Genomic DNA, 26,975 nt, shown 5'->3' on the forward strand with positions numbered 1-26,975 from the left:
CAGAATGCAACTGTCTGTTCTCGGGTCTTCCTGTCATTACACGCTCTTCCTCCTGATGGTGTACTGGCCCAATCGACTCATGGCCAGCGTTTATAGGCGGTGGGAGTTTTCATTTACAATCCCAGTGGGCTTACTGGACAGCCACCAACTTTTTGGTTTACGGAAATGTTAACTCGTGACCTAGCTTTTCCTGTTTTATGTTATTAGTTCATCTCTGTATGGGTTCATGTCTGTGAGGTAGATTTCTCATCATGATCAAACTTAGCTCCGTGTTCCCTAATATCTTCAAAATGTCCTTCAAATTATTAGAAAAGACTTTGTAAGAGGCCGTGTCATTCTCTCATTCATTGGCTCCATAGCGTGTGGATTAGAGGTTCAGTTCCCTAGTCCCCCTCTGCAGGGGACAGTTGATGACACGCTTCTTTCTGATGGAAATCGCCCACTGAGACCACGAGAACCGTTGATTTGTGAAGCCCAGGAGCCCTTTCAACAACCTTTGTGAAAACTGCAAGTCCTGAGGCAGAATGACACTTTGCAGACACGCCCCTACTTGTCTGAGCAGGAAGGGGAGGTAGGCGCGAGACCCCCGTGCTGGCATGGAGGGGCTGTGACTGCAGAGCTGGCCTGGGTCACCCTCACCAGTGGCGTACACGCGAGTTCCGTGGCCTCACCCTGACTTCAAGCATCTTTCCCAAAGTGGGTGATGCCCCCTCAGGTACCACCATCCCAGGGACCGAGAGTAGCCCGCAGTGCAATTAGGGACATTTTCTACTTGTTCGTTTAAGAAACTGTAGATTTGGGGGTGGAGAGCCAAGTAATTTTCTTTTTCTAGAGAAGGGAGCCATTGATCATACAAGTTTGGTGAGCTCAGGTTTGAAGAAAGCTTCACACAGCTTTTCTGGGGAAACTGTCCCACGAGTCACGTCCACATCAGGTGTGCCAGGTCCTTCTAAGGGCCCGGCTGCAGCCCAGAGGGATCAGGAGGCCACTGTCGCCAGCCGGGAGGTGTCCTTCCCCAGAGCCGGCCATTGCATTTGTTTGCAGACCAGAGGATTTCCCTGAGCAGCTCTGCCTCTGCACTAGGGAGTGAGTGCACTGATGAGCCACCCTGGGGGATGACAGGGTTTGGGTCATTTCCTCGGGCCCACAGGACAGCTGCTTCAGGCGGAAGAGGGGGGAGAGGGCTCCCCCAGGTAGGGAGGAGGAGGATGTCAGAATGGGAGCGAAGGTGAAGGGCCCCCATCTCTCCGGAGAATGGAGCTTTCTGGAAACAACCCAGGCAAATAGAGAAGCCGTCCACAGAGAGAAGGGCAGACCCCACACTGCCCTTCCCCTGGCCGTCTGGGGGTCCTGGGTCGACTCTACTCCCCTTCCCTGTTCTCACATTTTGGAATGGGGTGATTCTCAGTCCATCTGCCTCCTTTAGGGTACAGTGAGCTAGACCCCAGAAAGTGCCTGTTATCGTCCTGGTACAGACCCTCCACAGTCCTGCACACACTCGGTACACACGTGTATAGACTCCTGCATATACCCAGCACACACTTGCACACACACCTCCACACCTGTGCACACATACACGTGCACACCTGCACATACCCAGCAAAACCCTGCACATACTCAGCACACACCTGCACAAACAGCTCCACACCTGCACATACCCAGCACACACCTGCACACACAGCTCCACACCTGCACATACCCAGCACACACCTGTGCACACACCTCCACACCTGCACATACCCAGCACACACCTACACATACTCAGAACACACTTACACACACAACTCCACACCTGCACATACCCAGTACACACCTGCACACACAACTCCACACTTGCACATACCCAGTACACACCTCCACACACACCTCTACAGCTTCACATACCCAATACACACGTATACACACACCTCCACACCCGCACATGTCTAGTACACACCTGCACACACACCCGCACACCTGCACATGCCTAGTACACACCTGCACACACACCTCCACACCTGCACACCTCCCAGCACGCTCCTGCTGCGTGGCCCCTGCAGGCTGCCCCTCCCCCCAGAACTCCACGCTCTGTTCCCTGACTGTGGGAAGTGGCGGTGTCCCCAGTAAGACCCTCAGGTGGGCAGGAGGCTCCTCTGCAGCCTTGCTGTACCCCGTCCCTCCCGCAGGTCCATCCCGAGCCTGCTGTACCCACACTGCCCAGCTGTGGGCGCTCTCCCAAGCCTGCCATCCGCCTACCCCACTCTGCTTTGCTGGCCGCACGGGGCTGGTTCCTTCTGTCTGTCTCCTCTGTCCTGCTGTTTCTCCCTGTTTCAGCCCCTCCTCTCGCACATCCTCTTGGCCACACGTACTTGGGTTGTTTGTTCCCGGAAGCCTTGACGTTGTTTGGGAATACTGCAAACAGCTGCAGCTGGCCGGCCTGGGACAGCACCATGTGTGCACATGTGGGGTCTGACCAGGAGCCCCAGGCGGGAAGTCTGTCTTCCGGCAGGCCAGGGGCAGTTGGGGTCACCCGCAGATTCCCTGGAGTCAAGCAGTTCTGGAACCCCCAAACCTGTAACAGAAAGGATGGACTTGAAAGTAAGACTGACACAGATGGCCCAGCCAGCCTCCACCCGCCCTCCAGTGACAGCTCAGACGGGGGCCGAGAGGGACAGTGCCTGGGAGTGGCCGGGTGCGGGGAAGGTGACCAGTGTGGGGAAGGTGACCTCTGAGGGGGAGTCAACAGTAGAGGAGAGGTGGCCAGTACAAGAGAGGTGACCAGTGCAGGGAAGGTGACCAGTGCGGAGGATGTGACCAATGCAAGGGAGGTGACCAGTGTGGGGAAGGTGACCAGTGCGGAGGATGTGACCAATGCAAGGGAGGTGACCAGTGTGGGGAAGGTGACCAGTGTGGGGAAGGTGACCAGTGCGGAGGATGTGACCAATGTGGGGGAGGTGACAGGTGTTGGGGGGAGGTGTCCAGTGCAGGGGAGATGACAGTGCAGGTGACCAGTGTGGAGGAGGTGATAACTCTGGTAAGAAACATGTGGAAGAAGACCAAGAACTTAAACATACACTAAGTAAATCTGCACTTTTCTTTAACATAGAAGTAACTTCTTTACCTACTTGTGGAATATTTTCAAAAATTCATTTTGTTAGGCCATAAAAAAAAGTCCCTAACATCCCCAAAGGAGACATTGCCCAGGTCAGTGATTTGCTGGCACATATTAAGCTAGAAAGCATCAAACGGTATGAATGCACAGAACTAATCGGCCATGACTTTGGGGTACCATACCAGCAGTCATACTGAGGGCACCATATCCCCATGCCCTTTAAGTAATATATATATATATTTTTTTCAAACTTTCATCCTTAACTCTTGGGTAACAGGAAGCTCATAACTGCGATTGTGGTACCATTCCAGATTCTAAGTTCTAACCGCAGAGACCAGTTCTCGCTCTGGAGCCCCTCGGGGCTGAGGACCAGCAGGGGCAGAGGCAGCAGAGGGCTCAGCAGCCAGTCACCTCTGGGGTGGGGCCTCGGGGGCTGCAGGGCCCACAGACCCCCCCACCTTGGGGCTCCAGCGCTGGCCCTCAGCAGTGTCCAGCTGTGGCACTGTCCGTCTGCGAGGCACATCCCGGGGTCAGCATCAGGGCGGCAGCCCCGGCTGCATCTCCCTCCTGCGGGCGGGCAGGTGGAGCACCTCTCAGAGGCCTGCCTCCCACAGACTCGGACCCGGAGCTATCTTGGCTGGAGAACAGGCCATGAAATCATTTGTTGATTTTTTTTAAAAAGTCTAATACACAATTAAACTAAATTAAACTTAGAAACAAATAATCAAACATTGCAACCATCTCAGGAAGATGGACAAAGAGCCAAATCAAGCTAGGGAAACAATGGAAGACAACAATGACTGGCCCAGAAAAGAGGCACGAGGCCAGCGTGGGTCCTTGGAGGTGAAAAGAAGGAAAAAGTGAACTTGGATCGGCCTGGGAGGAAGCAGGGGACACAGTGGGAGGTGCAGACTAAGGCACAAATGCAGGCTTCCTTTGTAGAGGCTTCTTTCGAGGCCGGGAACTCTGTGTCATCTGTATGTTGTATAACTCCGTATTGCTGGACTTGAAAATCTCAGGGAGACAGCAGGAGAAATTAGCCAGAGAAGGGTGGAAGACTCGGACCATCCACAAAACAAGTTTCATTGAAGAAATACCCAAGGATGGACCCGGACCATTTTGCTTCCTGAGCTTGGCGTAGCGACTTAGAGCTTAGAACAGAGCAGATGAGAAAACATGAGTCCAACACCTCACCCTGGCCACAAGTACCTGCAAAAGCGACTCTCTGAATAAATGTCCAAAGGCGACTTGGAAAGATAACAGGTTGACTGTGTGGCAATAAAATAAAAGGTTTGGTCTTTGGGATATGGATTGCGTTCCAGGGTTATGGTTGCTGTTAGTGTTAATAAAACGCTTAATTTATCAAAGGTCAAAGGCCAAAAGTTAGGTAATTATGGTGAAGGATTTTCGGGAAGACTGATAAAACCCGGGACCCATTTTTAAGAGGGCCCATAAATCCAGACCGGGTGGGGCGGGAGGGAGGTTTGTGCCTGCATCTCCTTCTCTGCTCCCACCCCCTTGGTCATGTGACGCAACCTGGCAGGGACTTTGCAGGTGCCGTTGAGGTCACGATCAACTGACCTTAATCTGGGGAGATGTCCTGACAGTTTCCATGGACCAGGCAACCCAAGGCCATTATGGGCCCCAAGAGCGAAGACAACAGTTTGGAGCGGGGCGGGGCTTCCACAGGCTCTGCTGGCTCTGAGCTGGATGGTGTGCACGTGTGTGAGGAGGACATGAGCCGCAGGGCGCGTGGAAGCCCCCTCCACCCCGCCCCCCTTGAGACCAGCACCTCAACCTCGCCTCCATCTCCACTGGGGAGACCCGGGGCTGAGTACCCGATTCTTAAGTCTCAAGGCAGTGAGTGAATTACATATTCCTGTAAGAGCAAAAGCTACTATTTCCTGCACAACAGAACTCTGTATGACTTACAGGAAGAGCAGGATGCCGACTGCCCGGGCTGCTAATGGTACCTGACATTTTTCTCATCTCTCTAACTGGTGCACTAAGATTAAAAAAAGAAGGAGAAAAGAAAAGAAATCGAAATCGATCCAGAAATATAACCCAGGGGAGAAGGTTCAGGGATGAAGGCACATGCCTTGCGTGAGCTGCCCTGATTCCCCGGGCCTTGCTGGGCCTGGCTGGGCCTTGCTGGGCCTTGCTGGGCAGGGCCCCTGGAGCCCTGCTAGGGTGACCTGTGTCCCCAGAGGACCCAAACACGCCTGAATCACCAGCCTCTTGCGTTCGAACTCTGCCCCGATCAGCTGAGAATCACTGGTAGGGGCCGCCAGGCCTCCTGAGCGCTGAGTAGGAGTGCAACAAAGAGTGTGTGTGTGTGTGTGGTGTGTGTGTGTGTGTGTGTGAGAGAGAGAGAGAGAGAGAGACAGAGACAGAGACAGAGACAGAGACAGAGAGACCTTAGATCAGTTTGCCTCAGAGGCTGACCCCTGTCAGACCCGTGCGTTAGAGCAGAACTCTCCCTCAGAGGGAGTCACGAGGAAAGCCAGGGCACTTTCTCCACACAAACCTTGCGCTTGAATCGGATGCAATGTGAGGCCAGGGACGAGGCCCCAGTGACGTCCACGGGGCGGGAGCCAGCCCCTGTCCCCGACAGCTCCCTGGGCAAAGGACCATGCCAGCAGCGCGCGGAGCCTGTCTGGACTATTATGCTGAAGTGCAGACTCTGTAGATGCACAGAAGAGGTCCAGAGAGGGACTCGGGCCCCCACCTACCCGTGTGCCTGCTCCCCGCTCACAGCCCCCACGCCTGCCGGGGTCTGGCGTGGCTGGTCCCTCCCCAAGGCTTGGACTGCAGGTCGAGGGGAGGGTCGGGACTAACGCAGGTCGTTTATGGAGCCAGCAGAGAAGGACATGGGGGAGAACCAGGCTCGGACCCTTTCCAGCTCCCGAGGGGCTGCCCTGCCTCCCTGCCCTCCCTGGGTCTGTGGCCAGCACGGCTGCTGCTGCAGCTTCCGGCCCCCTGGTGCCCCCTACCATCTGCCTCAGGGTCTTGAGCTTTAGCCCTTCTTGTTGGTTCCCGCCACAGGCCCCGGGACTGCGTTTAAAACCGCATCGGACCGTGGAGTAAATGCTCGGAGAGCCAGGCACCTGTGGGGTACTCGCCCCATCCCGTGGGCCGCCCTCTCAGAAGGTTCCCGCACATCCCACCCGCCCGAGTGCAGAGGCCCCGGGAGACGCTTAGCCTAGGCTCTTGCAGTGGCCTTAGTGCAGGGAAGGAGGCTCGACAGAGGTACCACGTGAGACGCCATCGGGGCTGGCTGCTCCCGTGGCGTGAGGGCGATCGTGGACTTCGGAGAGAGCGGGGCTGGGTGACAGGCTGTGAGGAATTCCGCCGTCGGTTCAGACGCCTTGTCAGTCATCAAGAAGCTCTGTTGGGGATGGTCTGAGCCCTTCATTCCTTGCTTTGGGTTTTGAGTCACATCCAGCGGTTCTCAGGGCTGGGCGCGGTGCTGGGGATAGAACCCCGGTGGGGCGCGTGCAAGGCGAGCAGCAGCCCCCCAAGCCCTGTCTTATCAAGGCCCTACGGGAGTGAAAGCACCTGGTATTGTTTTGTTGTTGTTGTTCTTTATCATTTTGGGTCACACCCAGCAATGCTCAGAGGTTACTCCTGGCTCTGCATTCAGGAATTACTCTTGGTGGTGCTCGGGGAACTATATGGGGTGCTGGGAATTGAACCCAGTTCCGCTGCATGCAAGGCTAATGCCCTACCCGCTGTGCTATCGCTCCAGCCCCTGCCTTTTACGTTCTGACACTTCATTTAGCAGGACACTCCGATTCCACCCGAGCCACGGCAGCCTTCCTCTCCTCTCAGAGCTGGGTGGTGTTCCCGTGTGCCTGTTGGCCGCTCTCCCTGTTCACTCGTCTGCTGTTGGGTTCTTGGGTCGCTTCCAGATGTTGGCTGTTGTGAATGAAGCTGTGTTGAGCTTTATTTCCTTTTCAGAAGGTGGGGAATGGTTTTAAGATAAAGGACTGGATTTTTTCATTAAAAAAATTGAAGTGGAAAACTTCATACAGGGGAGAGGAAGAATTGTTTATTTAGACACCTGGGAGGGAAAGCGACTCTTTTGAGGCAGTGAGGAGACCCGGGGAAGGCCCCCTGGTGCTCTTTAGCTCCTGGCCCAGGGTACCACAGTCTTGCCGGTGGCCTGGGTGTCGGCCACCAGCTGAGCATTTGCTGTCTGGAAGGCGTCACCCACCTGCTGATGGACTCGGGCATGGAGCTGAGGTCCCCTTGCCTTCCCTCCTGGTCCCTGAGGGAAAGTCCCCAAACTCCCACCCAGGGCCGCGGTGGAAGCTGCAGGACCTAGGGAGGCAGCGGGAGCACCCATGGGGTTCAGCCCAGAGAAAGGGGCAGAGGTCATTTGACTCCAGCATGCAGGCATAGCTGTTCCTCCGGCAACTCGGCAACTCGTGCTGGCACCTGTGTAGGGGAGAGACGGAGAGGGGTCTGTCTGCAGGGGAGCGGGGAGAGGACTGTGTGCAGGAGAGAGGGAAGAAGGCTATGTGCAGGGTATGGAGGAGAGGGTTATGTACAGGGGAGCAGGGAGAGGGCTGTATGCAGGAGAGAGGGAAGAAGGCTGTGTGCAGGGGAGTGGGGAGAAGGCTGTGTGCAGGAGAGAGGGGAGAAGGCTGTGTGCAGGGGAGAGAGGGAGAGGGCTGTGTGCAGGAGAGAGGGGAGAGGGCTTTGTGCAGGGAAGGGAGGAGAGGGCTGTGTGCAGGGGAGGGAGGAGAGGGCTGTGTGCAGGGGGGAAGGAGAGGGCTGTATGCAGGGGAGGGGGGAGAGGGCTATGTGCAGGGGAGTGAGGAGAGGGCTGTGTGCAGGGGGGAAGGAGAGGGCTGTATGCAGGGGAGGGGGGAGAGGGCTATGTGCAGGGGAGTGAGGAGAGGGCTGTGTGCAGGGGAGAGGGAGAGGGCTGTGTGCAGGGGAGGGAAAAGAGGGCTGTGTGCAGGGGAGCTGGGAGAGGGCTGTGTGCAGGGGAGAGAGGGAGAGGGCTGTATATAGGGGAAGAGGGAGAGTGTGCAGAGGGAAGGGATGGGGGTGCAGGGGAGGAGGAAGTAATGCATGCAGAGAGGAAGGGGGGTGCACTTGGCACAGGATGTCCCGCCAGCGTCCTCTTCTGGGCACACATTCCCCGAGGAAACACTTCTGTGTCACCTGGGCAGAGCCAGCACGTGGGAAGCGGGGTGCGAGGCTTGGTCACGTGACGGGAAGTGGCCTGTGAGGAGGGAACGAGTCTGTCCTGGACCACGATCCCACAGGGGGGCGAGGGCTGCGTGGATCACTCAGGGCCTACGAGGGAGCACTCCCGCCACTGGCCAGTTTGGTGCTCACACGTTCCCAAGACACTGTGTCACTGACACCTAATCAGGAACAGCTTTGGAAGGGTCTATCCCACAGTGATTCAATTTTTAAAAAAATGAGGAAAATAAATAAATTTTTAAAAATGTCAGTGACTGTGAAAAACTTTTAAGAGAAAAAAATAAAAGAAATTCAGCATGATTTGGAGAAAAGTTTAAAATCAAAATAAATGTGCTGTTTCAAAAAGAAAAGTCAAATGAACTAAAAATAAGCATCCCCATCCTGCGGTGTCCCCCTTGACAGCCTCGTCACTCGTGGTGCCGAGAAACAAAGGAGACCTCCCAGAGAAAATTCTAATTTTGGCTGTTGAAAAAAACAAAAACGTCCTGGGCTTGAAGGAAAGGCAATTTTCCACTTTGTACATTTAAAAGCATCCCGTGTCATCCCGCGGAATTGCGTTAAGATGAGGCGCTGCCAGCGGCGGCTCCGTGGGTCGGCCAGGCACTGGGCCCCGAGCCCGTCCCTCTCCTGGCCCTCTGGCAGCCTGCCCGCTCGGGGCACCCCTCTGCCGCACTCCCGCCCGGGAGGCCACTGTCCTCCCCCTCAAGGGGCCCCCTCAGGGACCCAGGTCGTCACACAACCCTCCCGGCCCCTTCATCCGACTCTACCTTCCCTTCTCCTGTAGCCCACAAGGCCTTTACGTCCTCTCTGGTCCAGCTACTCGCCATTCGCCGCCTCTCCAGTTTCAAAGCCTCGTGGCCATCTTCTGTCTCTCCCAGAGAGGAAATCTTTCATGGGGGTGGGGGGGTCTCCTGGGTCCCTTAGGGGTGGGCTCCAAAACCTGCCACTGGGGCTGGGCTGGGCACTCCTGGCTCGAGGGCGCCCCCCGCTGGACCCTGCGGGTAATGGCATGCCGGGTGAGGCATCACAGGAGTTTCCAGAAGGGGGACTTTGGTTGGTCGCCTTGCCCTGTGGCTTTCAGAGTTTGGGGTCCATGAAACAAGAGCCTCCTCCTTCCCCTTCCTCCCGGCCCACCGGCCGCTGAACATGGCCCCCGTCTCAGAATCATGGGTGCCCCCCAGCCCACAAACTGAGCCCTTCGACAGGCATGGGAAGCGCCCCAGAGGCAGGGGGAGTTGCCCGCAGCCCGGGCCCCCTCTGCCCGCTGATGTCCCTCCTCCCGGACACGTCTCCAGCTGGCCGCCCCGTCCGTTGTGTGGCAGCGGCAGCCACGTGCCTCTTTCTGGCGTGGCTGATGCCACCATCTGCAGTTCCAGGAGCTGAAGGGGACCAGCCCCACCCCGCCCCCACCCTCCCAGGAGCCCCCAGGCAGCTCTCAGCGCCCTCCTCCCTCCCTCCCTCCCTCCAGAGCGGGGGGGGGGGGGAAGGGGGGCGCTGGGAAGTGGGGCCGGTTTCTGGGCTAAAGGAGGTTTTTCTCTACGGGTTCGTGCTCTGGGGGTTCAGGGTCCCACCTGTGGCTGCCCCTGTCAGGACTCGGGTGGAGACGGCACCTCCTCCTACGTGGCTTCGGACAGAGCGTGTGTGTGTGTGTGTGTGTGTGTGTGTGTGTGTGTGTGTGTTTGGGCTTGGGGGCCACACCCAGTGGTGCTCAGGGCTTCCTCCCAGCCGTCTACAGCAGAGGGGACCAACCCGGGTCAGCTGCATGCACGGCAAGTGCCCTCAGCCCTGTCCTCTCGCTCCCGCCCCCGGACGGTCTCCGAAACCCCTTGCCCATCATGCACCCAACCACAAACACAACCGCAAACACGCGCTGGTAGCATTTCCCCACAAGCCCACGTTTCTAGTGGGAAGTCCTCCTTCAAAGGGCTCTCCAGAGTCCCTGCTGTGTCTGCACTGCGGCCCCTCTCTGCTCTTCTCTGTAGGGGCCGGCTGAGCCGCCTTCACACCCCAGCCGTGAGCAGTGCTGCGTGCCCATGGGCGCCAGATCCTTTCGGAGGAGCGTTTCTGCCTTTCGGGAGGGGGTAGAAGCTAGAAGTGGGCTCGCCGAATCGAACATGAGCTCCTGCCTTACTTGGGGGGAGAGCTCCGTGTCCTTTTCCACCAAGGCTAGACAGGATGGTGAGCCAGTGGCGAGCCGTCTCCTTTCCCACTGCACCCTGGCAAACACTTGCTTCTAGCTTTATATATACATATATATATATATTTAGGAGCTGAAGGGGACCTCAATATACAAGACCCAGGATGGTCTCCCTTACCTGTGGTCTCTAGAGAAACAAGTCAAGAGCACAGACAATGTCAACCCAAAATACACCGTGGGCATTGCAGGCACTGGGTCCTGTCAGGCCAGGTTTGGAGGGGGCTCGGGAGGACTGGGCTGACCGGAAGTAGCACCAGGGGCCTAGATGTAGCGTCTGAAGCACATGGGTGGTGCTAAGGGCGGAAACAATGTGCCCCAAATCCACCACTGTCCCCGGAGAGGTGGAGAGGTCGAGGAGAAAGCTCAGAGCAGAGGTGACCAGGATCAGTGGTAGAGGGTCTTGGGCCTTTGGAGGTGGGGGGTACACAGTAACTTTGTCCATCAATACCATATAAAAGTTAAAACTTTTACCAGTATTGTAACCCTATTGCCTAAAATATAATAAGAAAGAAACTGTTTCCAAAGAAAAGCTTTTGAGGACGAGAGAGCCGGTACGGCAGGTAAGGCGCTTGCCTCGTGCCTGCCCAAATCAGACTCCAGCCCAGCACCGGATACGGCCCCAGGCTCAGGCTGGGGACACTCTGGGCGCAGCTTAGTGTGGCACCCCCCAAAAATAATAAACAGAAAAAGTTTTCCGCAAACAAGCTCCAAATGGATAGCACGTCCGGCTCGGGGTGGCCCGAGACCTAGGCTTTTACCCCGCTCCTGAGAGGACCCCTCCCAGGATGCCCCCAGACCCAGAACCCACAGATGGCAGCTGCTGCCTCCCATAGCCAAGCTCGGGGTCACAGCACCCCAAAGAGCAAAGCTCCAGCCTGCACCCCTGGGACACCATCCGGGGTGCCGGGTGCTGCAGAGGCCTTGTGTTTGGGCAGGGGTGCCTTGCTGCTGGCGAGCCCCCAAGCCCTGTGGTCTTCCCTGCAGCTCTCTCCGTCCACTCTGAGTGGACACAGCGTCCACACTGGGCTCAGCCTCCCGCCGCCCTGCTCCCCTGCTCTGGCCCTCCCCGTGACTATTCTCTGCTCAGTTGGAGGAGGATGCAACGTCCTCGAGGGTGGCCTCGGCATCTCAGGAGAGCCGGACGGACTCACCCCCGTCTGCTCCCTTCCTCCGGCCAGCCTGGCCACCGTCGGGCGGGGTGGCCAGTCAGTGACTGCAGACGTGGGCAGGTGCTCGTAAAGGAACCCGGCGTGTGTGGGGCAGAGGAAAGGCTTTCTCGGAGTTTATTGTCAAATCGATGGAAGTCAGACTCCCAGGAGAACGACTCCTTGAGGGGCCAGAGCCATAACACGCGGTGGGGGGGGGGGGGTGCTGGCCTTGCACGCAGCCGATCCGGGTTCGATCCCCGGCATTCATTTGGTCCCCTGAGCACAGCCAGGAGTGATCTCTGGGTGCAGAGCTGGGAGTCAGCCCCGAGCACCGCCAGGTGTGACCCCCTGCACAAAGGAAACCAAAAAACTCACTGAGTTTTGTAGGCACATGATCCCTGTGTACATGAGGGGTCCACGGAGAAAGGGGTAAAGCGAGGGCCACATGACACCTGAGCTAGGAGGGCACAGGGCCTGGGGTCCCAAAGGGGTGGAGGGTGACTCCAGGGACTGACTTTCCTAGTCGGCAGGGGCTTCTGCCGTGTGGCTCCCTCCTGCCGCCTGGGAGAGACTCCCCGGTACCCCCGTCACGTGTGAGGGTGGCCAGGCGCCTGGAGCTCTCTCCGAGCACTGAAGCTGGTGGTGTGCTATGTTATCCTGTGTCCTGGGGCGGGGCGGGGCTCGGGGGCCCCGGGGGGGAGAAGAGGCGTCATTAATGGATTTCCTTTTTGTTTTTCTCTCCTCTCGTTTCAGAACGGTTTGATCACCACTGTCCCTGGGTAGGCAACTGTGTGGGGAAAAGAAACTACAGATTTTTTTATATGTTTATTTTATCTCTGTCTTTTCTGACAGTCTTTATATTTGCGTTCGTTATCACCCACGTCATCCTTCGTAAGTATGCTCTGGCACGCTCGGGTTCCGTATGTAACCATTTGCCTGACTTTGGCTTTCGAATTTAATTTTGATTTGATATTCGGATCGCTTCGGGCTTTCTCTTTCTTCTCGTCCCCTCCCGGCCCCTTCCTCGCTTCCTGCCTTCACCCCTTCCTCTCCCACCGAGCTCCCTCCCTGCCCAAAGCAGCCCCAGCTGGACTTGGCTCCCTCCTTTCTACAAAGACCTTTCCCTGAGGGCCATAAAGATGGCGCAATGGGCTGCGCACATGTTTTGCATGCAGGAGACCCAGTGTTCAACCCCCAGCCCTACACGGTCCCCCTAGCACCTAGCATCCACCCCCCACAGGGAAAACCCTGAGCACAGCCAGATGTGAGCCCCCACCCCCCAAAAAGCGAAACATGAAAAAGGACCCCATTGCCCTCCATCTCCCTTCTGCCAGGGCCCCCTGGGAGAATTAGCCTCACGCTGCTCAGGGGCTAAAGCCCCAGGGATACCCGTCAAGGGGCAAAGCCCTCTGGGCCTTTACTGTGATGGAGACTTAACTCCCTCCCAGGGAAGCTCGGGGCCCCAGAGTGGACTTTCGGACAAGTGGGTCTGCATGTCGCAGGTGCCAGGACGAGCCTGAACGAGCCCAGCTTACAGAGGGGGCACTTTGCCCGTGAGAGTGGCACTTCTACCCCCACTCTGCAGGGCTGGGGGATCTCCGAGTATCGGGGGCTTTCTGCAGTCAGAGTGAGGAGCAGAGGGGCAAGGTAGGGGCCTGGGCCCACCCAGTCATGGACAGTGCTTTCAGCAGCGCAGAGACCGGCCTGGGCACATGCCTGAGGTCAGCCCCCCGGAGACCCCCGTAGGGGCAAGGGTGGTGCAGGAATGAAGCCTTCCTTCCTCCCTCACGCAGAAACCTGCACTGCTCCACATTTCACGGCACCCAGAGCCGCCCCCCGCAGGCCCTGTCTGAGAGGGCATGCGTGGGCGGGGCTGCCATGGGGCTGAGGATGGTCCCTGGGCTGGCAGGAGAGGGTTGGCCTTGCCACTCTTCCTGCGAGGAGGCCTCTCTCCCGCCAGGGTCGAACCCGAGCGGCCTCATGCAGAGTGCTCCTGCCCTCTGAGCTCCTCCCGGCCCCTGCAGAGTCACATCTGGGTCCCGGTTAGACAGGGGGCAAACACCAGGCACGGGTCCGACGCGAGTAAGAGCAGAAGCAGCAGAGAGAAGCAGCAGCTGTTACCCAAGGACATTATCTCAGCAGACCTGCGACCCTAAGATGAAAGATTGAGACATAGCTGAGATCACTTTTAGCATCTTCCAAACGTTTCATCTGTGTGTTACCATGTAAATGATGCTCTGAAAATGAATTCCCAACTCGTAGATGAATTCTCAGCTCTAGGAATGAACATGCACTCATGAAACATGCAATCACACATACACACTCATGCACGTATGCTCAGATGCAAACTCACCCACACACACTCACACCGCAAGCCCACATGCACATACACAAACACACATGAATGCACATCCACACTCACGCTTGCCTACACACACACACTCACACACATACACTCACATACACAAACTCCCACACCACATGCCCTCACACACACATGCATGTACACAGACTTACACATGCACACTCTCACATATACACATTCACACGCACTCTTACATGTGCATACGGACACAAACGCACTCATGCACGCACTGTCACCCACGCACACAGCGGAGCCAGCCCCATGCCAGCACAGCTCAGGTGATATCCACCTCACTGTCCTCCCCTCCCAAGTCCCCTTCACTGCAGTTTGCTGCAGTGGTTCAGGAACTATTGCATCCAGCATAGTTCACCTGCCTGCAACTTACTGGGATGTTTTCTTTTCTTTTTTTTTTCTTTTTGGGTCACACCCGGCAATGCACAGGGGTCACTCCTGGCTCTGCACTCAGAAATTACTCCTGGTGATGCTCGGGGGACCATATGGGATGCTGGGAATCGAACGCGGGTCAGCCGCGTGCAAGGCAAACGCCCTACCCGCTGTGCTATTGCTCCAGCCCCACTGGGACATTTCCAACACAAACAGTGACCTTGTCAGGGGGAGAAAGCGCAGGGCTCAGGTCTGATCCCAGAACCAGCTTCCCGCAGACCACATCATGAGGTACCACACGGCCCCCGCCGGGCCCTCCGGCTCCCAGAGCTCCTGAGAACAGAACAGCGGCAAGAAAGGACTTCCCCTCCCCTTGCCTGCACCCCAGAATGACCCACCTAGCACCCCCACTTCCCTCGGCACTAGATGCTTCCAGGGAGGGAAGGAGCTTTTCCTAGATTCCATGGGCAGAGTCTGGGAATAGTTTGGGGGCCCGGGAACTGTCCCCGATTGCCCACCAGGTAACTGAGGGGCCCCCTGGCTGGGAGAGGACCCTGGGGAGACGATGAGGAAGAGTGTGGGAGGCCAGGCGCCAGGGTTGGTTGCGCAGGGCTCGCCCCTCCCCTCCCCTCCCGCGGGACTGTGTGTGCCCAGCGCTGGCTCTGTCAGGCCGAGTGGCCGGGGCCCCCTTTCCTCGCCAGTCCTCCAGGCAGCTGGCACCCTGCTGCCTCCGGGTGGACATTGGTCACAGAGGGGTGTGGGTGGAGCCGCCCACCTGCCCTAACACCGAGAGGCCCAGGCCGGGCTCTGTCACCCGCATTGGGGTCCCCTGGGAAAAGACCCCCAGTATTCCCTAGACCCGACCCCAGGCTCGGTGATGGGTCGCCCACTTTACCTCACAGCGGCCCCACAACCAGATTCTGTCTGACTTCTTGAAGCACAGTGGGACCTCACGACAGGGGCCCCCAAGAGGGGGAATAGGAACATGGCCACTAAACTAGAAACATCTCCTGCTCGGGGCATGTCCACCCAGCACGGGGAGAACGGCCAAACGCCTGCACCCCCACAGGCGCTGGCCCCTGCAGTGGGCGGGCAGCCCCTTCGCCGTGGCCTGGCTGCCGGACCCTCCACCACGGTCCAGAGCTAACTGGCTCCGGGAAAACGGTCTCTTGAGAAGAAGGGGAGCAACTCGCCTCGGGGTCTCCATTTTCCCGGGAAACGGGGGAGACCAAAGAGCAATCCGAACTGAGATTTAGGGGAAGTGGCCACCGGCCCACCTGCTTCTTGTGGGAGTCACCCCCCAGCAGGTGTGGGTCCGGCTCTGACGCTGCCGTTCTCTTGTTGAATAACTTTGACGGCGGCATCTGGCCTCTGGCCCCTGGCCCTGGCACAGGGGCACCGCAGCACACGCCAAGTCCCGTGTCCCCGGGGCCGCTGCGGGGCGGGAGGGGAGGGAGCCCTCAGCCAGGCGGGCTGCGGGGCTGCGGTGAAGCCTTCTGTCCTTCTGTCCCCTGCAGGCTCGCAGCAGACGGGGTTCCTGACGGCGCTGAAGGACAGTCCCGCCAGATATCCTTTCGCGTCCCAGCCATGGGTCTCGGGCGGCCTGGCTCCCCTCCAGAGGACGAGCCGGGCGCAGGCAAACAGGAGAGCAGTGCGCCCCGAGGGACTCTGCCCCCAGCCTGGGCCTGCGCAGATGTGGGCGCCCTCAGGTTGGTGTAGGGCCCCTCGGTTCCTTTTGATAGACAGGGGCTCCCTAGGGCAGCTGTGGCGCCCGTGGTGAGCCAGGTGGGCACCCTCTGGCCTCGGTGTGGACCCCCCTGGGCTGTGTGACCCTTCCGGGACCTATCTCCAGAGGCCGAGCCTTCTTTCTGTTGTGGCCTCAGAGCACTCATTGGTCCCCGATGCGTCACTCGCTGGCTCTCCCCAGTGAACGGGGGGCCGGTAGGGCTATTTCGATCATCTTCTTCTTTTGTTTTTGTTTTGGGGCCCACACGGCCGTGCTCAGGGCTCCCTTCTGGCGGTGCTCGGGGAGGCCACTGGGGTGCTGGGAATCGGTCAGCTGCGTGCAAGTCCAGCCCCCTGCCTGCCGTGCTCTCATTCTGGCCCGACCTTGGTCTTCTCGGGATGGGCTGGGGGGCAGGTTGACACATGAAGCCCTTAGTTGAAATTAAAGCCTTTTCCCAGCCTGGGGACGCACAGACAGCCCCCCCACCCCCCACTCCTGCAGATGGCAGGAGGCCTCGGGGAAGGGCGCCAGAGGGGAGCCACGAGCAGTGCCGTGACCTGGGGCGCCCGGCAGGGTCAGCAGCCTCACATGGAGGCCGGGCCCGCTCTCCAGGAGCCGTGGCTGGTCTCCCTGCTGCCCTCTGCCCACTTCCTGGACGGGCTCTGCCTGCACCTGCTCTCCTAGAACCAACACGGGCCCAACCCCCGGCTTCCGTCCCAGGAGCAGAGGTTTTGGAATTTTTTTTGGGGGGGGGGTCTTTCAGTTTTGGAGCTCACTCAGCAGTGTTCCTCTGTGCTCTCTGCTTTGCGGCCACCCTGGAGAAGCAAAGGGCGGGGGAGGGTGTCCACAACTTGGATCACAAGGAAAAGGCAAAAGGTGGGGCGGGAGGGTGGCTGTCGGGGAGTCACGTCCAGCCCCCCGGGAGTTCTGGGCCGCCCGGAGCCTGGCCCGCTGTGCTCCTTGACTCGGGCACCGTCCTGGAGGCTGTCGTGTGCTTCTTCTCCGTGTGGTCCATCGTGGGACTGTCGGGCTTCCACACCTACCTGATCAGCTCCAACCAGACCACCAACGAGGATGTGAGTTCCCGAGTCGGGGCAGGCGGAGGGAGGGGGAGGGGACAGGTGTCAATCACCATGTGGGGACCGGCCCAGCCCGCTCCTTCCCCCCCAGGGAACCATGCCTGTCACAGGGGCCGCTGGTGCACCCCAAGAGGGCACTGTCCAGGGAAGGGCCACCGGGCACTCCTGCGAGGCCCCGCCAGCCTCCCCCGATTTTCACTGCGTCGGCAGAGCACAGGGAGGGTGGACACCCAAGTCTCACTGCGTGGACAGGGCAGTGGGAGGCGAGGGGCGGGCGTGAAGCAGGCCACAGGGAGGGGGGTTCCCTGAACCTGGTCCTGGTTCCGAGCAGGCCTGGCCATAGGCTCTAGCAGGTCATGGTGCTCCATGTCTCAGCCGGGTCCGCTGCCCTCGGAGCCCCAGAATGCAGGGCTGGACAGGACGCCTGACAGAAGCCCAGGGTCCCTCTGGTGGCATCTCAGGGCTGCCTCAGTCTGTTGGGACCTGGGGGGCCACGAGGGGCTATGGGCGTTCACTCGGGCCGCTCCCTTTAGCACCATGAAGGGGAGACTGAGCCTGTCGGACCCCAGTGTGGCGGTGTGATGGGTTAGGACCTGCGAGATGACTAGACAGACGCCTGGTTGTCGAGGGGCCAGGGGGAGAGAGCGGGGCCGGGCTTGCCCGGCGTGCACTGACCCTGCTTTGGAACCCTTGGTCCCCGCACGGCAGGGTCGGGTCCTGAGCATGGCTGGGCGTGGCCCCCAGACCAGAAAGAGTTATTGCCCCTGAGGACGGCCCTCTTGGCCCTTCTCACCTGCTGCTTGAGGGGTGTGTGTGTGTGTGTGTGTGTGTGTGTGTGTGTGTGTGTGTGTGTGCACCTGTGTGTGCACCTGTGTGTGCACCTGTGTATGTGTGCGTGTGTGTGTGTGCGTGTGTGTGTGTGTGTGTGTGTGCACGTGTGTGTGTGTTGGGGGAGGGTGGGGGTTCATTCCAGGCGGGGTAGAGGAATCCCGGCCCGCGGCGGTGAGGGGAGGAAGTCTGTGCCCCTCCGGGCCTCTCACTGCCGCCTCTCCCGGTGCAGATCAAAGGCTCCTGGTCGAATAAAAGAGGGAAAGAAAACTACAACCCCTACAGCTACGGGAACATCTTCACCAACTGCTGCGTGGCCCTGTGTGGGCCCATCTCTCCCAGGTGAGGGCCGCGCTGGACTCAGGGGAGATCTGGGGGGCCGGGGGGCCTCTGCAGGCACGAGGCGTGGCGATGGGAGAGCCTGGGAAGGGGCCGTGTGGGAAGGGGCCCATGTGCCAGCTCCCTGCACGCCTCGGGGATTTGCTGCCCAGGTCACGGAGCCGGAGAGACTCCTCAGGCCAGGCTGCAGGCTCGTCAGTCAGTGCTCGGCCCTGCCAGGGCACCCAGAGCCTGCCCCTGGGTGGCCAACAGGCCTGCCGGCAGGAACAGTGTCCAAGACATTGTGGCTAGGAGGGGGTTGTGTGTACCCATGTGTGTCTGTCCGCAGACTCCTCCATCGTCACGCGATGTAAGGAAACTGCACCCCGCAGGGCCCCGCGCCGACCCCACGCCCGTCCCCCCAGCACTTAGCGGCCATTGCTGGGCATGGCTGTCTCGAGCTCAGGGGGGCAGAGCTGGTCTCTCCCTGTCAGCCTCCAGGACACAGCGTGAGGGAGCCAGCGGGCCCCAGTCTGTACACCCGGGCACTCAGCCCGAGTCACTGCCGGGTGATGCTGGGTCTGGGCCACGGGGGGCGGCCGGCGAGGGCCTTCCTGAAGGGGACCTCGGATCCCTCTGGTTGGCCTCCCTGCAGGGGGCTGGCAGGAGGGGCAGCCAAGGGCTCTGGAGGGAGGCCACTGTTCCCTGCACAGCCCCCAGAGGTGGGCAGGGTGGCATGGCGGGGTGGGGGGGCGCGAGGGGATCAGCCAGTTCTAAGAGTCCACGAACAGACCTTAAGGGGCAGCTTGCCCGAGGGAGCCGCTGGCGGCACACCCTGCGAGAAACCTGGGAGGGCCTTCTGGAGGAGGGGGTCGATGCCGAGGAAGGGAGGGGAAGGCGTGGGGGAAGGCCCAGTGCTGAAGGGAGACCCCGACCCCGGAGAGGAGGAAGGGAAGGAGTGGGTGTGGGGAGGGCAGGGGACAGCCTGGCCGCCTGGCGGGGGTTCCCAGGCCCCCAGCAAGCCCTGTGCCCCCGGCTCCGTATGTGTCTGCACGAGAGACTGCGGGGGGCACAGAGGGTCTTCCCTGGGCTCCAGCTGCCTGATCTCGCCCTGCCCGGCCTCAGTCCCCCGCCAGTGCTGCCCCTGAAAACACAAGAGCCCCAGGACATTTGCTTCCCCTCTAGTCGAGTGTGGCTTCCGCCAGCTCCACGGCTCCTGGGGGTCCCCCCTCTGCACCCTGATCCCGTTGTCTCCCCTGGGGGGAGTGTGGGGGCAGCCGAGGGGGCAGGGCCGTTTCTCGGAAGCTGATGAGGACCTGGTAGGCCCCAGCCCCAGCTGGACGTCCAGGTTCTCTCAGTGATGGAGAAAGCCCCGTCCTGCCCTTGGGGGGGGACAGCAGGATGTGTGGGGGTGTGGGGGCACGGCTCTACCAGGGCTGCCAGAGCGAGCAGTGGGCACTGTCCTCAGAGCCTGCGGGCTGCTGTGCAGACACCTGGACAAGGTCCCTGTGACACCATGTGACACGGGAGGGGGCACACCTGGGAGCAGACCCCTGAGTTCAGGAAGGAAGCAGGCCAGGTGGGAGCCCTATGCAAATGAGGGTCTATGAAAGCGACCAATCAGAACATGCATGCAAATAATGGCCCTCTCTGTCCGGCCCCGCCCCTCATTCAGGGCCCAGGGGGCGGGGCCAGGTGCAGGGGACCCTGGGCAGGCCTGGGCACTGGGAACATGCTGGTGGCCTTGGCTCTGGGCAGAGCCGAGAAGTTGATGGGGGGCCAGCGGCCAGTGGCCGGAGGGGACAGAGGTGCGGGGACAGGAGCTCTGGTCTTTTGAAGGGGGGGCGTGGAGGGCGTGGGCCCTGACTGCAGGTGCAGGGGGGCGGGGGGACGGGCCTGTGTTCTGTGCTCACTCTCGCCACCCTCCCCTGCAGCCTCATCGACAGAAGAGGGTACATCCAGCCCGACACGCCGCAGCCGGCCGCGCCGTCCAACGGGATGCTGGCCTACGGGGCCACACAGTCGCAGAGTGACATGGTAGGGCTCCCCCCGCCCCGCCCGAGCCTCTCTGCCCAGACACTGCCGGGCTCCACCCCGGCCGTGGCACCTCTGCTCCAGGAGGGGTAGGAAGCTGCACACAGAAGCTTCCAGAAGCCCCTGGTGGTACCTGGCAAGGAAGAGCCACTTGCTAGGCGGAGGCCGCAGGAAGAGCCCCGGCTTCCCTGCTGGGGGCCAGTGCACAGGGAGTGTGTATGTGTGTGTGTGTGTGTGTGCATGTGTATGTGTGTGCGTGTGTGCATGTGTGTGTGCATGTGTGTATGTGTGTGCATGTGTGCACGAGTGTGTGCGCACACATGCGTGAATGTGTGTATGTGTGTATGTGTGCATATGTGTGTGAAAGTGTGCTTATGTGTGCTTGTGTGCGTGTGTGTTTGTGCGTGTGAATGTGTGTGAATTTGTGTGTTTGTGCATGTGTGTGTGATGATGTGTGTGTTTGTGCATGTGTGAATGTGTGTGCATGTGTGTGCATGTGTGTATGAGTGTGTGTGTGCATGTGTGTGCATGAGTGTGTGTGCGCATAAGTGTGAGTGTGTGCATGTATGGGTGTGAGCATGTGTGTATGTGTGCATATGTGTGTGAAAGTTTGTGCTTATGTGTGTTTGTGTGCTTGTGTGTGTTTGTGCATGTGAGTGTGTGCATGTGTGTCTTTGTGCATGTGTGTGAGTGTGTGTGAGTATGTGTGTGTTTGTGCATGTGTGAGCATGTGTGCATGTTTATGCATGTGTGAGCGTATGTGTGAGTGTATGTGTGTGAGTATATGTGTGTGTGAGTGTGAGTGCATGTGAGTGTGTGTGAGTGTGTGTGTGTGTGCGTGTGTTGAGGCCTGGCCTGGCACTACCATGTGAGTGTCTGTTGCTGCTGTCACCAACAACCTGGAGGGCAGGGAGCCCCGCCGTGTCCTGTGTCAGAGAGGCCTGGGTCTGTGCAGCCCCGCTCTGGGCAGCAGAAAGCACTTCGCAGCCATCGCCCCTCCCCCCCTTCCCTTTCTCCCCCCCTCCCTATCCCCCTTTCCTCCATCCTCCTCCTCCTGCACCCCCCACCCTGGCCAACACCCCGAAACACCGCTCCCTGAGACTGGGCCCTCAGCCCCACTGCCGCCTGTCCAGGACAAACCCACCTGGCTGTGACCCTTGACCCTTGACCGCCTTCTCCTGCCGCTGGTGCCCTGCTGGTTTCACGGCCACGTTGACAAACATCCCTTGGTTTCCTTTTCTCGGGGTGTCTGTGGAGCTGCCCTGGGGTGACAGTGGGAAGAGCTTGTTCTCTCTGTTTCCTGAAAGAACCGGTGAAGACTTTGGGGTGCGTCTTCTAAAGACCGGGAGACCCCCAGAGATGCCATCCGGGCTGGACCCTCTGCGTGCAGGGGCCGCTTCCCTCAGTGCTGACCCAGCGCTTGTCTTCAGTGTCGGGGGGTTGTTTGCTGACTTGGTTTGGGGAGCACACCCCGTGCTGCTCAGGGCTTACTCCCGGCTCTGTGCTCGGGGGTCACTCCTAACAGTGCTCGGGCCCATAATTGGGATTGAGCCGGGGTCAGCTGCTCACATGGCCGGCCCGAGAGGGCCCGCTCCTCTCCCGGGCCCTCCACTGTGCGGACAGGCGAGAGGAGGCGCCCTGCCTGAGCACGCCAAGAGGTGCCAGCGAGGGAGAGAGACTCTGCTCTCACCTGGAGGGTGAGAAGCGGCTCACCCGCGTCTGGGGGAAGGCGAGAAGCCCCGCCTGCGTCAGGTGAGGGGAGGTGGGATCGGCCTCGTGCTTTCCTGACGTGCTGTGGAACGCCTGGGCAGCCCCAGCCGGGGGCACTGGGCTGACAGTGTGGTCAGGAGCAGCGGGCCCCAAGCTGCTCCCGATGGCCCAGCTGTGGGGATAGTGGGCGACAGTACAGCCTGTTTCTCGGGACGTTCCCTCCCTCCCTTCACTGGCCCAGCCAAGACCACCCCAGAATCACGCCAGAGCCACATGGTTCGAGGGACCCCCCGAGCCCCCCAAAGCTTCCAGGCCCTGGTGCTGCAGGAGGCTTGGGGCCCTGCTGCCCACATGTCTCGAAGTGCCCAGCACTGGGGCCCACGCCCGCATCCTCCCCTGCACGTCTCTCACTGGGGCTGTGTTCGAGCCCGTGTTCTTGCACCTGACGCCCCACTCAGCAGTGAGGAGGCGGGCGCATGGGCCTTTCTTACCGAGTTCACCGGCATCGCAGGTGCCTTCTGGAAAATTCCAAAATGAAGCCACGTTGATTCCGCAGCAGAGGGCTCTTGGCAGTTGCAGGGTCGTGGTTAATATCGACGCCGTGCCTATAAGGATTATTTCACTTCAGCCCTCCAGACACCTACCCCCGGCTGCTGAGTCACGGAGCACGAGATAGTTTAGGGCTGACCCGTGCAAAGGCCCGCGGCAGAGGTTCAAGGCCCCTGTGGACAGGCTCCTCTGTGGTCAGGGGACCCTGAAGGACCTGCCTCTTCACTCTGGGGGCAGAGGTCACCCCCCGCCCCCCGGGCTCCAGGTTCGCAGGCAGGGTACAATCCAGCCGGGGCCTCCTGCGGCCATGAGCACAGAATCCAGGCAGCCCCGCTCCTGCGGTCAGCTGAGAAGCCGGAGGCCAGGGGGCATTCCCTGATGCCTGGGGACCAGTGACGGCTGTGGACAAAAGTCTGGGGCGCTTTATCCCAAGTACACCGGCTATCGCCTCAGTTTCCCCGTCCCCAGGTCTGCTCCAAAGGTTGGGTTAAGATAGAGAGATTTTTGCCAGTTTGTGTTTGCCTTGGTACAAAGAAAATTTCTTCCATCTCAGGAAAAGCTCTTAGGCCGAGTCGCACTGGGCGCGGCCAGAGCCATGGTCCAGCAGGTGGACACTGGCCTACAGGCTCAGTCTCCAGAGCCACTAAGGATCCCCTGAGCTCTGCCAGGACTCGGCCCAGGACAGAAGCCTGCGTGTGGGGGGAGGGAGCCCGGTCCTCAGAGCTCACAGCGGAGCCCCCGATGTGTTCTGGACGGGGGTGCTCCCCAGGAGGGGACAGAGATGCTCAGTGCTGGGGCAAGGGCTGACCCCTGACCTCAGGGCCCGCCCACTGCAGATCCTGCCAGGCTCTCCCTGTCGTCGGAAGCCCCTGCTGTCGGCGGGCCAGTGTCCCTGTCCTGGTGATGTCCCCTCAGGCTCCCTGCTCGGGATGGACACCTAGCAGTGGACGCGGAGTCAGTGGAATGGAGGAGCCAGGAGGACAGGCCATGCCGAGTACCTGGTCCCCTGGCCCTGCCACGCTCGGACAGCACCCCAGCAATGCGAGGGGCCTTTGTCCCCGTGCTTCTGCCCCTCCACCCACTCTCCCCGCCAGCAAAGCCCACCCCAGGGCAACCTCTGCCAGCAGCCCCTGGACACCTCGGGGCCTGAGGGAGGCTGGACGGGCTCCAGCGGCCAACGAAGGACTTTGCTCACAGTGAGAAGTGCTTCAGGCCTGCATGGCAGCTGTGAGCGGTGCTGGGATGCTCTGTCATCAGCACTTTCTTCGCTGGCCTAGACCCGTCCCTGGGGTGGCTGAGGAAGGGACGGAGACCCCCTACTGTCCCCTCTGTGTGTTGGGCTGGCCCGAGCACTCAGCCTCCCGTAGCGCTCTCTCTCTCTCTCTCCATCCCCGCAAAGCCCAGTCTGCTAGAGGCCCCCCACTGAGAAGCCTGAGGCCAGGGGAGGTTCCCTGACGCCTGGGGACCAGTGACAGCTGAGAGTTTGTCCTTAGCAGCTTGACTCCACATCAGGTGCTCTCCTGAACCCCCATCCAGAGCGGGGAAGGTCTTGCTGAGCTCAGGGCATGAACGGTGTCCGAGGCAGGGCCCAGTGTCCTCCCTCCATGCTGTGACCTACGACGGTTCAATGGAACAGACACCTCCACACACCTCTGCTCCGTTCCTGCGGGCCCCGGGACAGAGCTCACCCACGACACTCAGCCTGCGTTCTCTCACCACCAGCCCCAAGGGAGCACTTTAGCGGAAATGCCGGAGCTTTGACCCAAAGGAAGCCCGAGGGCGCCCCGTGAGGGGAAATGGCACGAAGGTCACCCTCACCTTGTGCCCAGTTCTCTGGTCTCCGGCCCTCCACGTGCTCTCGCCTGCAGCATGCTGCGATGTTTGGGCTGCTGGGCTGCCCCTTTCCTCCCGTCCCAGCTCCCTGTCTCGCTCCTGCCTCTCAGCGCCCTGGAGCTTCTGACATTGCCCCTCAGACAGGCCCCAAGGCCCACTAGGGTTTCCCTGATGACCCACGCCCCACCCCCCGTTCACAGGTTCCGCTTCGTCAGTGTTGTCTCCTAACACTGGAGGGCACCTCCAGAGAATTCGACAACTTCTCTTTTGCCTTTGATCCTTGAGTGCTTGGGACGTGCCACAGTGACGGTGCTCAGGGCTCACTCCTGGCTCTGTGCTAAGGTCCCTTTAGGTGGGCTCAGGGGACCATCTGGTGTGCCAGGGACCTAACCTGGCTCAGCGCCTGCAAGGCGAGTCCAGCTTAACTGCTTATTATCTCTTCGGCCTTCTTTTACTCTTTCTAGTTCTAGAATCTTCGCCTGATTCATTTCACATCTCTACTGAGGGTGCCTGGTCCACTTTCCTCTTGAGGCTATTTCTTCTCTCTACATCTTTGAGCATCATTCTTAGGTGCTTAACCTCTTTATCTGCAAAGTATACCTGAGCTGCCTTAGTTTTGCGGTCCTTAATCCTGTTTCGTGACACTGGATCACAACTTTCTGTGGCTTTTGTAGATCTGCTTATAAGTTATTGGATTCGGGACATTTGGAATAATACATTCCGGAGCCGTGTAGGGTGCTTTGTAGATGACAGACCCTGTGGGGGGGCTCTATTTCCTTGTGAAGGGCGTTTGTTCTTAGGTCAGTAGCCACCTACCTACTGGTTCCTGCCCGTGAGCTTGTGTAGACTTAGACTGCTTCATTAGGAAAGAACTGTGTTTCTCGGACATTAGGGAGAAGCTCAACCTGCAAACTTTGTCTCCCTGAGGAACCCAGCAGGGGTTGCTTTGGTGTAATGAAGCCTGGTCTCGCTTGAAAGCATGATTCTTACTCAGAAGGCATCGTCGTCCTTACATGCCAGCGGGTGCCTGGGAGGCCACTGGGGTCACTGTCCCCGGCCACCTTCCTCCTCCCCTGCAGTCCCTCCTGACGCTGTGGGGTGGCCGTCCTGTTGGCCGGGGGAGAGGGGAAAGCCCACACACAGCCTGGGTGAGGCGGGCCAAGCACAGACGCAGCGCAGTGTAAACGGTGGTTGGCGTTTTTAGAAGAAAATAATTGACTCTGTTTGTTTAGCCTAATTTTTAAATCCCTCTTAATCCTGTATCAGGGCAAGGCTACAAGTAGTGACTTTCCAATTTTTAAATGAGTATTACACCCTCTCCACGCCTAACTTGAAAACTCAAATGGAATTAAACAACCCAGACGCACGTGAATGGTGACGTTACATAAAAGAGTTCTGAGGGGGCCGCCCTGACCCTCATTTCGGGGGAGCGGTCGACAGCTGTAGTATTTTTATCCCTGGAAACACACGCTCAATAAAGCCCAGAAATAAACCGGGTTCGAACTACTAAGTTCGACAGAATTGGAGCAAAAGAAAGAAATGCTTCTGTGTATCCTGATTTCACATACGGACCACCTAGAAAGTGTTCAGCCTTGCATGTGTACACTGGCTTTATTTCCGCTGATAAAGACATCTTGGGCCAAACGAAATGCATATATATATTGTTTTTAACATGGGAAGTTACATTTGAAAATCTGCAGAGAGAAAAGTTTTTTTTTTTTTTTTTGGTTTTTGGGTCACACCCGGCGATGCACAGGGGTTACTCCTGGCTCTTCACTCAGGAATTACCCCTGGCGGTGCTCAGGGGACCATATGGGATGCTGGGATTAGAACCGGGGTCGGCCGCGTGCAAGGCAAACGCCCTACCCGCTGTGCTATCGCTCCAGCCCCTGCAGAGAGAAAAGTAAAGGACGTCCACGGTGGTGGTGTTTTGGTGTTTTGTTTTGGTGAGGATGCAGGCGTTTTTGTTTGGGGGCCCCACCTGGCGCTGTGGGCCCCCCGGGGGTTGCTCCTGGCCGTGATCAGATGGGACCCTCCCAGCCCCACCCCTGCGGTGCTCAGGAGACAGGCAGAGTGCCAGGAGGGGAGACTTCACCCCTGGCCTCTCTCAGCTGCTTGCTGGGAGCTCCCGAGGGAGTAGGAAGTGCCGAGTCTGATCTCAGGCTTCTCTCCAGGGCAGTGCCCGGGACCCGCCTGGGCAGGAAATCAGCCGTGGGGGTGATGATGCCACAGGACAGGCTCTCGACGCCCCCGGAAGGGCTGCCGCTCGGAATCTGCTCTGCCCGACTAGTCTAGCGTTTCCCTCTCTGCACGCTCAGCGTTCAGGTCAAGACGGCAATTCCCCGGGGTCATGGGGGGCGGTGGGTGTATCCCTCCCCCAGAGCCCGGGGTTTTTATTATTATTATTATTATTATTATTATTATTATTTTATTTTATCACCATGTGGAAAGTTACAAAGTTCTCAGGTTTATGTCTCAGTTATACCGTATTCA

General features: G+C 59.2%; 1 protein-coding gene across 1 annotated transcript in view; it reads left to right on the top strand.

Moving 5' to 3' along the window:
• ZDHHC14 (zinc finger DHHC-type palmitoyltransferase 14) overlaps positions 1 to 26,975 on the top strand; it is a 166,062-nt gene that overhangs the window by 134,677 nt on the left and 4,410 nt on the right. The window contains exons 4-8 of the mRNA XM_004600779.2: positions 12,410 to 12,547; positions 15,923 to 15,971; positions 17,105 to 17,207; positions 18,271 to 18,380; positions 20,291 to 20,393. Of these exons, the coding sequence (XP_004600836.1) occupies positions 12,410 to 12,547; positions 15,923 to 15,971; positions 17,105 to 17,207; positions 18,271 to 18,380; positions 20,291 to 20,393 (503 nt within the window). The remainder of the gene's footprint in view (positions 1 to 12,409; positions 12,548 to 15,922; positions 15,972 to 17,104; positions 17,208 to 18,270; positions 18,381 to 20,290; positions 20,394 to 26,975) is intronic.

Source organism: Sorex araneus, chromosome 4, assembly GCF_027595985.1.
Source record: "Sorex araneus isolate mSorAra2 chromosome 4, mSorAra2.pri, whole genome shotgun sequence".
In the NCBI taxonomy this organism is placed as follows: Eukaryota; Metazoa; Chordata; class Mammalia; order Eulipotyphla; family Soricidae; genus Sorex; species Sorex araneus.